The sequence below is a fragment of the Lemur catta genome, chromosome 6 (assembly GCF_020740605.2).
Source record: "Lemur catta isolate mLemCat1 chromosome 6, mLemCat1.pri, whole genome shotgun sequence".
NCBI classification, from domain to species: Eukaryota; Metazoa; Chordata; class Mammalia; order Primates; family Lemuridae; genus Lemur; species Lemur catta.
Window position 1 is genome coordinate 13,508,381 of NC_059133.1, and position 12,409 is coordinate 13,520,789.

The following is a 12,409-nucleotide window of genomic DNA, read 5'->3' on the forward strand; positions in this document are numbered from 1 at the left end:
GTTTCCAAGTGGCCACTTGTTGATAAAACAGTAAGTATCAAACAGAATGGCTTCTCTAGGGCCATATCATTCACATAGTCAACAGTGTGTGCTGTCAAATTCGGTCTTAACCCAAAGTACCACGTCAATTAAATTTTTTAAAAAATTGTCTTTTTTTCTAATTAAAAATGTAATACAATTCCCAAAGGATGGAATGCAAGAAAATATTCCTCTCATCTTAAGGGCTGGGGCTTTTTCCTTAGGGTTTTTTTGTTTTTGTTTTTGGTGGGGGTAGTGGTAAAGTTCTTCTTTGGTTAAGGTTTAATATTTAGGTATATAATTTACTCACATTTACCACTGACCGTGGGAAATTCTAGTTATCACTCTTTGAATTTTTAGAGTAATTGCATTTAGAATGAGGTGCTCAGAATCTGGAACAGTTTGCATTTTAGAAGTACAAGAAAAGACTTTTCTTAATAAGCACCTGTAAGTTTCAGGCGTGTAAACCAATAAGGGCAGGGGGGAAAGAACCCTAAATGTCAAAATACCCTTTCCCTCCTGCAAGTACTCATTTCTTTTTCCTAAGGCTTAGGCCTGGAGAAGAAATCAGATTAAAAATGCAAACCAGACCACCTTCGGAGAGCGCCCAAACGCGCGCTGCGCAGTGGGCGCGCGGGTCCCGGCCTGGGGTCGGCGCCCGCTAGCTGGACCGCTCCTCGGGCTCGCTGCCGGGCGACGGCGCGGAGGACGCCTTGGACTCGCCGTCGCTGTTGCATTCCGCCCCGGCGCCCGCCGGACCCTCGGGGCCCCGGGCGTGGCGCTCCAGCAGCTCCTGGAGGTGCTTGATGTAGCCGATGGCGGCGCGGAGCGTCTCCACTTTGCTGAGGTGCCTGTCGGCCAGCTCCCGGGGCAGGTGGTCTCGGAGGCGCGCGTAGCCCTCGTTCACGCAGCGCACCCGCTGCCGCTCGCGCTCGTTGCGCTTGCGGAGGAAGGCGGGCTCGAAGGCGCCGGCCAGCGGCAGGGGCAGGCACTGGCGTCTCCGCGCGCAGCCCCCGTGCGCCCGCTCCCAGCACGCGGCATCCAGGCGTAAGGACAATCTGAAGGGGTCCCTCCGAGGGAGTCCGGGCAGGGTCCCTGGCATGCCCAGGGGCACGGTGCGCAGGGGGTACGGCAAGGACAGCAGTCCTGCCGCTTTACATTTCTCCATCACTCGCCGAAAAGCAAACAAATCACCCAAGACAGTGATCTCTCAGCAGAAGATGAGACTTAAATCTTCGAAGCAGAGATGCTGGTCTATCCAGACTGCCTGGCACAGCAGGTCAGTGTTTGGAGAAGTGTGTTGGGTCCAGAAGCTAGGTTCCAGGACCGGCGTCAAGGGAACTTTGCATGATTCCCGATGTTCATTGCACCCCTCGATCTTTTTATAAAGATCCAGACGGAGGGAGTAGGCAAAGATTTAGGACCCTCTAATCCACACTTCAAACCCGGTCTTCCCCTCTGATCTTCTTATTTCAATAGATAACAAAGCGAGTTCCTCTGCTGGGTCCCCTAGCCTGGAAACGTGAGCGCACACCAAACACAGAGTAATCTTCCAAAACCACCGGAGCTTTTCAGCTCCTGTAATCCACCGCTCTGGGTCTTCGAGAGATGAGTCGTTCGCAAAGAGCCCTGGAATCTTGAAGATTTGAGAAGAGCTCCTCCCAGGAACCTACAGATCTCCTGGCGGCAGAGCCAGAGGTTACCACAGGCTTTCTTGAAAATCAAAACTTGACTGCCCTTTGTGGTTTCCGGCATCCAGGTCTAATGGAAGGAGCTTTTAGAGTGTTTGCAAACTTGCTCTTTCATTTCTGGGGAGGTGGAGGGAAGCCCTCATCAAAGGAAAGACTGCTCTCTTGTGGTTATGTGTCAAGTGAAGGAGGACCCCTGAGGGGGGGGAGGCTTGAGGTTTTCTTCTCTAAAGCCAAATCTTTTAAACGCTCAATTTGACATTTCTTCAAGAGAACAGAAAAAAATAAACACTTTAGCAACGAATATAAGGGTCCACATATTATTTTCCAACTTAATGTTTAACGCAGGGGATTTTATGCATATATAATACTTTTAAAGAGCACATCAAAAGACAGAGCAATAACAAACACTTTTAGCCGGTTATTTCTCACAGTGCTTACTGTAAACACAGCTTAAATACTGCTTCCCGACCTCTTCTGATCCCACCCAGGATATAAGAACATCATCTTTCCATAGTGCAAAGAGTATTTTTCCATTGGATTCTTCTTTAAAAACAAAAAAAGAATGCAATTTTTTTGTCCCTTGGGGGCAAGAAAACAACATTTGAAAGGTGGAGAGCCCCAATTCCAAGGAGAAAGGATGATGGCTTTGAAGACTTGTCTTTTTACACACAACCGAAAAATGAATAATTAATCCATCCGTGTTGGTAAAGGGCTTTGAAGATGAAAGTGCCATTAAAAATCCAACTGTACTGGCTAATGTGAAAGAATGTGTTATCACACTGAAAATCAGATTTCCTCTTCTGCACACCAGCACATTAAAGGCATCTTCTACTTTAAAAGTCCGACTTGAAAACAAGACAAGCAAAAACCCCCTACATTTATGATCAGACCTTCTGCCTATTCCTCAGGAACCAAAGTGATTGCCCTAACATGTTTTCTTCCCCCCTGTTTACTCTAAATGATCTGCCCGAAGCAACTGGGAAAACAAGGCAAATAAATGAGAAATAATTATTCCTTTCAGGCATAAATTAGTCGCATTTTAAAAGATGCAGCTCCCTATAAGGCTTGCACTGGCAAACAACCTAATATGTCATCATGATTTCTCAGCAGACTTGAGAAAGGCCTTTCTATTAGGAGAAAAGCCCACTAGAGAGGCTGATAGGTTGTTGGACCACAAGGTGCTTTTTGGCCATGTCAAAGATTTTGACCTTTATTCTAAGAGTGACAGGAAGGTAATGAGGTATTTTGAGCAGGGAAGTGACATAGTAAGATTTGTGTTTCAAAAAAGACCACTCTTTCTGCAGAGGAAAGAAAAGATTGGAAAAGAGCAAAAGGGAGAACAGTTGAAATACCATTTTTCATTCTCAGATTGGCAAAAATTAAAAAGATTGCTAACATCCATGTTAGGCAAGGGTTTGAGGAAGGGGTGGAACAGAAATTGCTGCAAGCTTCTGGGAAAGAAACTATTAAAACTAATAATGCACATCACATACTCTTTAACCATACAATTTTTTCCTGTAAGAATAAATACACCATACAGATGTATATATGTATAATATTTATTGCAGCATTTGTAATAATTAAAAAAAATAAGGGAACAGTCTGAATGTTCATCAATAGGGAAAGGGTTAATGTTTTAGAATATTATGCTATTATTAAAAATAATGAGTATGATCTATATGTAAGAACTTACAGAGCTGTCTATGATGCATTAAGTGAAAAAAGCAAATTGCAGAGTAATGTACACAGCATGAACATCAAACGAACAATTCTACGTGATGTGTATGTCTTCTTTATATGTGTTTGAGCACAGAGAATGAAGTGGAAAGACACACACCAAACATTTCTTTTTTTGTCATTGGCTATCTAAAAAGGGTAGCATTGGCATTGGGGGGTGTTCATTTTTCTTTATAGATCTCTCTATTGCTTAACTTATTACAAACAGTACATATTACTTTTGTACTTTTATAGTTTAATGAAATTTAAAATAATAAGAGGAAAATGTATAGAAAACTCAAATGACACTCTGATCTGACCCAAACCAACAGACTTATCATTATAAATTCAAGCTCTTGGACCAGGTTTTCTGGCTCCTTAAAAATTCTGTGTCTGAGGAATAAATATCTACAGGTCTCTCTCTCTCTCTCTCTCTCTCTCTCTCTCTCTCTCTCTCTCTCTCTCTCCCCCCTCCACCTCCCCTTCCAATACCATAATCAAAAATGGCAAAAATGGTCAGATCCTGATGCTATAGTAGTCTTTTTATAGGTTCCAAGTAATGTGATGATATAACTGCATGGTCACAAAGAATACGGACAGAGTCTTTCCTAAAGCACAAAAGCATTGGAAATAAGTGGCTTTTCCAGTGATCATAGCACTGTTTTACTCACATGATGAGGGGCGTAAGTGGGTGGGGGCTACTTTCTTCTTTGTGTAAGGGATCAAGAGAGGAAGTTTTGACTCCCAATCACTCTCCAGTCAGTTTTGACGCAGATAAATGTTCTCTCCCACTTAAAGATGTCTCACAAAAGGCTGGCTAGATCATGTTACAGATTTGGTAACCTGCCAAGAACACTTGGAACTGGGTTTGTGTAGTCCTATTCGGATCTGCTCTTAAAAGGAGGAATGAGAATTCACTAAAAATCAAGCTCAATAGATTTTAAGGTATTTCTAAGGATGAGGAAAATTTTCATGTCTAAAACTCAGGTCCCTCATCACCTGCTTGAAATGTGAGAAGTGAAGAAACTTAGATTGGCTCCTCTTATGAAATATCTGATATCACATTACAGATTTGGGTTTCCTAGGCTCATGACTCAGAGGTGTACGTACCCTTCCGGCCCCATACCAGCAATTTGGGTCAGCTGCCACAAGGGAGAGCAGGGATACCTATACGGTATTGTGATCTCATCCTAGCTGTAAGATTTCTCATAGGTGTAGTTAACTAAATCTTAAATTGATTATCTAACATGATTGTATTCAATTCTTCCTTTTCTATATAGCTCAAGTATAAATTCTCTGTATTACCATGGGCAACATCCACCAGGGGTCTTCCTAGGTACAACTAAACATCTGGACTCATTAAGACTAGCATGGGCCATTTGGCATCAGATTCATTTAGGAGGATATAGATCAGGAACGACAGCTGGCAGCAGAGCACAGCTATGCATTCCACCTCCCTGGGCATCTTTGTGGTAGTCTGTGCAGCAATCCACACAGCTGCTCCCTCCAGCTCCCCTACAGCCAAGTAATAGCTCAGGTACAAGGAAACAAGACTCACATCAGCCTGGTGTGGCAGCTGCCCTAACTTAGAACTCTCCTACCCCTCAGGAGCCAGTATTTCTTGCAAGGACTCCATGGGCATAACTTCCAGGGAGCCCAGGGGGCCCAATTAAAGAGTCCCCATACTCAGGGAAGCCCAAAGTTATGCACCCCTATCAGCTATTTATAGTTGTGCCAGTCCAGATGCAACTTACCCATCAGGTAATTGCTTTGATATAAATGAGATTGCCTAATAACATAGTTGGCATCAGCTTTCCCCGAGGAGCAGATAACAGAAAGTTAACTGAAGGTCAAATTGCCATGCAGAAAAAGGAAAGCCTTATTAATCCTTTTCTCGTACCATTACATTCAATTTTAAAGATAATACTCGCATAATTTACAGCAAGAGTTAAAGAACCATAAATATTTAGGTACAATTTATTACTGTTTTTTCTTTCCTTCTCAAACACTATTTGAATTTTAACCTAGTCTATGCAGTCTTTTGTCATATAAAAATTTAAAGTTTTGATGTAGTCAAATGTATTAATCCTTTCCTTATAGCTTTTGTGTTTTCTCTCTTGTTTAAGGCTACCTTCTCCTACCACAAGTTTTACAGGCCTCTTCTTGTCTATATGACACCTTGGTGTGAATTAGACACCAAACTCAAGGCTTACACAATGAATGACTGATTCTTAAATTCATCTGGAAGAACTGTTGGGTAAGAATGCTCAAATTCGGAAAAGAAGAACAAAGAAAACAACGTGCACTTTTAATATCCATGAGGAACAAAACGACCATCACTGATTGGGATTCTGTTGAATATAAACATTAATTTGGAGAAAACTGACTTTTTTTAACATTGTATCTCTCCATATATGAACATAGTAGAACTCATTTATTCATGCCTTGTTTTTTGCCTTTTAGTAAAATTCACAGGTTTCTCCATGTAGATCTTGCATATTTATTATTATGTTTAGTTTAAGATATTTCATAGGTTTTGTTGCCATGGTGAAGAGGATTTTTTTCTGTTATTCAAAGCTACTGACTTATTTCATGTTAATCTTTAGTGATTTTACTGGACTCTCTAATTAGTTCTAATGCTTTTCTACACACAGTTAAATGCACAGATGTTAAATATACAATTCAATGAGTTTTGAATAAATGTATGAAACAACACCCACTCAGGATAGTTCTAATAGTTTTTTTAAAAAGATGATTTTCTAGGATTTCTTAAACCATAATCATATGGTCTACTAATACTAATAGTTTTGTTTCCCCCTTTCTAATATAACTCATTTCTTATTCAGTTGAGTTTCATTGCCTAAGATCTCCAGTCCAATACTAATAGTAGTAGTAATAGTTAGCATCTTTGAATTTTAATGGAAAAGCTTCTAATGTTTCACTATCTAGTAGATATTTTTTACCAAGTTAAGGAAACTTTCTTAAGCCAACTAAGAGTATTATCAGGAAGGCAGATTCAATTTTATAAAATGCTTTTTAGCATCTATGGAGATAATCATGTATATTTTATTCTTTTATTTGTTATTGTTTATTGTGAATTGCTTTAATAGATTCTCTGATGTTGAGCCACCTTGCATTCCTGGGATTGAATCCTATGACATCAAAATTCCTTTATACACTGCTGGATTCAATCTGTTAACATTTTATTTAGAAATTTCATTCCTACAGTCCCAAGTCATAATGGCTATAGTTTTATTTTCTTGTGCTCTCGTTTTTTGGTACTAGTATTATTTCAAACTCTTAAAAATAATTTTAGCAGTTTTCCATCTATTTCTAGGCCTTGCAACCATTTGTAAAAGATGGAAATTATCTATTCCTTGGAGGGTTGGTAAAACCCATCCTAGAAAACATACAGACCTTCTTTAGAGGTAAATTTTCAATTACTTTTTCAGTTTCCTTTATCATTACAGTTGGACTTTTAGGAGGCCATTAATAACAGTCTTGGGTTTTGTTTTTGTTTTTGACAGACAAGGTCTCTTGCTCTATTGGCCAGGCTAGAGTGCAGTGGCATCATTATAGCTCACTGCAACCTCAAACTCCTGGCCTCAAGTGATCCTCTTGCCTCAGCCTCCCAACATTAATAACATTCTTGTTTTTCTCTCTCAAGTTCCCACCCTGCTTCAATGGCAACTATTGCACCTTTGTGTATCATCCTAGAATCACAGATGGGCAGTTTAGTTTCTGAGCCATAAAACCTCTAAAGTGGATCAGAACAGTACATCAGTTATTAATAAATTAACCCTAAAGTGTGGTGAACTCCAGGCCAAAAACTCATTCCTGATTCTCTTTGCTATTTCTAATAAAGACCACTCTAATGTAGCTGGCCAGAGGTTATGCAGTCAAATAAATTAGGAATAGAATCATTCCCCAAATTTAAAAATATCCCCATTATCAAATTATTAGGCATAAATTAAAACCCAAAGCTTAACTAACCTTATCCTGTAGGTTGAAAATCAAAGATATCAACAGTAAAATTTCTTTGGTTAAACTCCACAAATCATTCCCTCTGTGATATTATATTTAATATGTATATATAAGTATGTATCTAGGTATGTATATATAGCTTTTCATCCACAGTTCCTGGCTCATAACTCCCATAGCCCTTGTTACCAGTCCTTTGTTATAGTGCTGGGTGTACTTTAGACCTCAGAAAATAGAATCTCGTTCTTTCTGACCTCCTCTCACCAGCCCAAGGTAGGATTCTAATCTTCCCCTGACTTTATTGTGGGTCATAAGACCCTCAGTTCAGAAGGGTTCCTGCCCCATACCCTGGAGGAAGGAATGCTTCACAGAGAGGCCAGAAAGAATCTGAACAGACAGGACTCGCTGGGTTTCCCCACTCAGTCTATTAGCATTAGATCACATCCTTTTTGTCCAATTACATTTCTACACGATAGTCAATCATGCCTATCCAATAAAGTCTCCATAAAAGGGCCAAGAGGACAGGATTCAGAGTGTCTGGATAGCTAAACACCTGGAAGTTCCTGGAAGGTGGTGCCCAGAGAGGGCATGGAAGCTCCACGCCGCTTCCCCCATACCTTGCCCTATGCATCTCTTCATCCATATCCTTTGTAATATCCTTTATAAAAAAAAAAAAACAGTAAATTTCTTTCCCTAAGTTCTGTGAGCTGCTCTAGCAAATTAATTGAACCCAAAGAGGGGGCCATAGGAACCCCAACTTGAAGCCAGTCAGTCAGAACTTCCAGAGGCCTGGACTTCCAACTGGTATCTGATGGGGCAGGGGAGGAAGTCTTGTGGAACTGGGCCCTCAACCCGCGGAATCTGATGCTATTTCCAGGTAGATAGTAGTGTTGGAACTGAACTGGAGGACACCCAGCTGGTATCTGCTGCAGAATGGCTTGCTTGCTTGGTATGTGGGGGAAACCCCACACACATTTTGGCACAGAAGTCTTCTGTGTTATTGTGCTGATGGTGTTGAGTGAGAAAATAGAAAAAACATATTTGAGTGTGTTTTTTTCCACTCCTCAATTTCTTATTCTGCTCAGTCTCGAGGGGCGTTACTCCAAAGCCTGAGTAGAGTCAGGATTCATCCCAGCCTGGGTGACCCTCCACTGAAATGAGGATAGTTCCTTCAGATCTGCTCGACACCATGTGTGTTCTGCTTTTAAAGTCCTAAGAGTTAAAAGAACACACAAGATCACCCCAGTTCTACCTCCACATCCGCTACATTTAGAAAACAAGTAATTCTTCAGCCTTTAGAGGAGTTAAACAATGTACTTGGAGCAAATCCAAGAGAAATAATGTTTCAAGTACTAGTGCTTAATCTTCTATACCCATGAATTAGTTTCCAAAGATTAGAGCAGAGACTCAGAGCCGAGAAAAGGAGGGTCGCCTCCTCAGAATGGCCACTGATGAAACAATAAGCATCTATTTAGTTCTTGAGCCCCAGTGTCAAGGATTTAAGCTGAGCTGAGCTGAGCTCTAGCACATGTCTGGCATGGCAAACTCAGATTCAAGGGGCAGACAAGTAGACTTCACCTTTTCCCGAAAAGAAAGGGCTAAAGAATTGGGGCCATAATACAATCGATCTGTTTTACTCCCCCAGTCTAAAATAACTATACAATTTAAATGAGGCCCATTTCAAGTGATCAATAGCCACAGGTGGCTAGAGGCTACCACATTAGACAGTATAGTTCTAGTTACTGGTCTCCTTGCAATTCTTCAGACGTGCCAGGCATTCCTGCCTCAGGGCCTTTGTACACTTACCCTTGTTTCTGACTGAGACATTCTTCCTCTAGATGTCCACATGAATCATTCCCTCCCCTCCTTTAGTTCGTGTGTCACCTTTTCAGTAATGACTCTCTGTGTACTGCATTTAAAATTGCAGCCTCCATTTTCTTTCCTTCTTCTTCTTCTTCTTTTTTTTTTTTTTTTTTTAAGAAACAGGGTCTTTCTATGTTGCCCAGGCTAGTCTCCAACTCTTGGCCTCAGGCGATGCTCCTCCCTCCTAAATTGCTGGCACTGCAGGCGTGTGCTACTGTGCCTGGCTCAGAACTGGTATTTTTTGCCTATTTTGTTTACCGCTATTCCCCATTTCCTAGAGCAATGCCTGGCACATAGTAGACACTCAACTTATATTTGTTGAATTAACTCTAGCCTTCCCATGCCTTTCAGCAAATATTAAATAAAGAAATGGATCAGTTAGAATCTGACACAATACATTATAATCGTATAGGACTTCTGGGGGAGAATCCCAAAAATGCTAAAGAACGGGTTTAACCACATAAAAAGTCATACTTCCAGACCCTCCTTACCATGAGAGATCAGAAGCGAGATTTGAATCCTTAATTAGGGTCAGTTGAAAGAAAGATCCTGAGCAGCTCAATCTAGGCCCAATTTTACCCATTACTGTCCTTGTTTTTAGTGCTAGGTGACCTTTAAAGGTAAGTTGCCCTCTGCATCTGTCTTTGACATTCAGGAAAAATGTTAATGGTTGTGATCTGGTCTTGGTTTCAGTTATCTCTAAGGTTTACTCTTGATTGTACCCTATGTCTTTATTTCACTGTCTTTCTAATACATTCATGCACCACATAATGATGTTTTGGTCAATGATGAATAGCATTTACAATGGCGGTCCCATATGATTATAATGGTGCTGCTCTATACAGGTGTACCATTTCTTATCTTTTATACTGTATTTTTACTATACCTTTCTATATGTAGATATGGTTTTTTGTTTGTTGGTTGGTGGGTTTTTTTGAGACAAGGTCTTGCTTTGTTGCCCAGGTATGAGGCCAGTGGTATGATCATAGCTCACTGCAACCTCAAATTCCTGGACTCAAGTGATCCTCCTGCCTCAGCCTCCCAAGTAGGTGGGACTACAGGCTTAAACCACCATTACCAGTTAATAGATAGGTTTAGCTATACAAATACTACCATTGTGTTATAATTGCCTATAGTATTCAGTACAGAAAACATGTTGTACAAGTTTGTAGCTTAAAGGCAAGGCCATACCATATAGGCTAGGTGTGTAGTAGGCTAGACCATCTAGGTTTGTGTAAGTACACCCTACAGTGACAAAATCTAATGATGCATTTCTCAAAATGTATCCTTAACATATGACTATACTTGGGCTCCCAAAGAAGGGCTACACTCTTCATTTCTACTTGTCTGATTGATCTAATTCTTTCATTGTTTTTATTATCTTAATGGCACCAGGAGTCTCCTTAAAGGGGTAGGTCATCCTAAATCAGCAGCTAAGGCAATATTTGGGCATCTGTTTGCTATACATCTCCAAGTAAATAGATATGTGAGTCAAAACGCATGGCTTCAAATTATGACATTTTGATTTTCCTTCACTCATCAAATATTCATTGAGCACCTATTATGTGCCAGGCATTGTGCTTTGTTGTGTAGCATTAAATAAGGTAGACATGGATCTTGTCCCCAAAATTTAAAATCTATTTGGCAAGGTAGAAGATTAACTAATTAATTATAATAAAGATAGGTACAATGAGAGAGCATACAGTGGACCTAGTCTGGGGAGTGGGGTCAGAATGCTTCAATTTTTTTGGTAATGCTGACATGATTTTTTTCAAATCTACTTTTTGAGATCATAAGACTCACCAATGCTAAGTTTACCATTTGATTAATTTTGACAAATTTATACAGTCATATAGTCACCACCACAATTGAGGCCATTTGCATCAGCCCTAAAACTTCCCTTATGTCCCTTTGTAGGTAACGTCATCCCTCTACCCATCCTCAACTTCTAACAATCATTTATATGCCTTCTGTTACTAGACTTTTGCTTTTTAAAGAATTTCTTATAGATAGACTCATATGTAGCCTATTGTGTCTGGGTTCTTTCACTTAGCATAAGGTTTTTAAGTTTCCCTGGATCACTAGCTTCTCCCTTTTTATTTCAGAGTAGAATTCCACAATACAGATACTGTATACAGTCATTATTCATTCACCAGTTGATGGACATTTGGGTTGTTTCCAGTTTTGGGCTATTAAAAATAAAGTGGCTATGAACATTTGTGTACAAGTCTTTGTACATGTTTTTTTCTCCTGAGTAAATACATATGAGTGTAATTACTGAATTGTAATTGCCAAGTTGTTTTCTAAAATGGATATAGCATTTTGCATTCCCACCAGCAAAGTGTGAGGGTTCCAGTTGCTCTGTATCTGTACCAACACTTGTTATAGTTGGTCTTTTTAACTTCAGCCATTCTAGTAGGTATACAATGTTGCCTCATTGTGCTTTGATTTGCATTTCTTTGATATCTAATGATGTCGCACATCTTTTTGTGTGCTTAATTGCCATCCATATATCTTCTTTGGTCAAGCAGCTGTTCAATTATTTTGTGCAATTTTAAAAAATTGGGTTGTTTGTCTTCTTTTTATTGAGTTTAAAGGGTTTTTTAAAAAAAATATAAATATATATTCAAGATAAAAATCCTTTGTCAGATATTTGTTTTGAAAATATTTTCTCCCAATCTCTGGCTTGTCTCATTTTGCTGATAGTATCTTTTCAAGACCAAACGTTTTAATTCTGATGAAGTTCAATTTGTCAAGTTTTTAATAGTTTGTGATTTTTCTGCTCTATCAAGGTCACAAAGATTTTTGGCTATATTTTCTTCTATATATATTATAGTTTTAGCTCTTATATTTATCTGACCCAATTTTTATGGACACCGCTGAACTTAACAAAATTGTTCAAAAAGAAGGGACACCGAGAGAGTGCAAGCATTCAGCCCTGGATAAGATACATCATCATCCTCCAGGCCTCAGGTTCGAAGTGGTATTTCAAGGAATACTGTCTCTCCCTTGTGATATGATGACTTTCTCGATTTAGATTTCTATTCGTTGTCAACAGAGAGTGAAACCAGTGTGACCTGCCAACGTTCAGTTTCCTCATCCGGAATGTGCTTTCTCCTTCTGAGAAGTGAAGGAAGGGA

The 12,409-nt window shown here is 39.9% G+C and overlaps 1 protein-coding gene across 1 annotated transcript; it reads right to left on the reverse strand.

The window, feature by feature from the left end:
- Positions 1–679: 679 nt before the first annotated feature.
- On the reverse strand, positions 680–1,212 carry ASCL4 (achaete-scute family bHLH transcription factor 4). The gene has a single exon (XM_045553018.1). It carries the CDS (start codon positions 1,184–1,186, stop codon positions 680–682), a length of 507 nt encoding a protein of 168 aa, XP_045408974.1. The 5' UTR covers positions 1,187–1,212.
- Between the last annotated feature and the right edge of the window lie 11,197 nt (positions 1,213–12,409).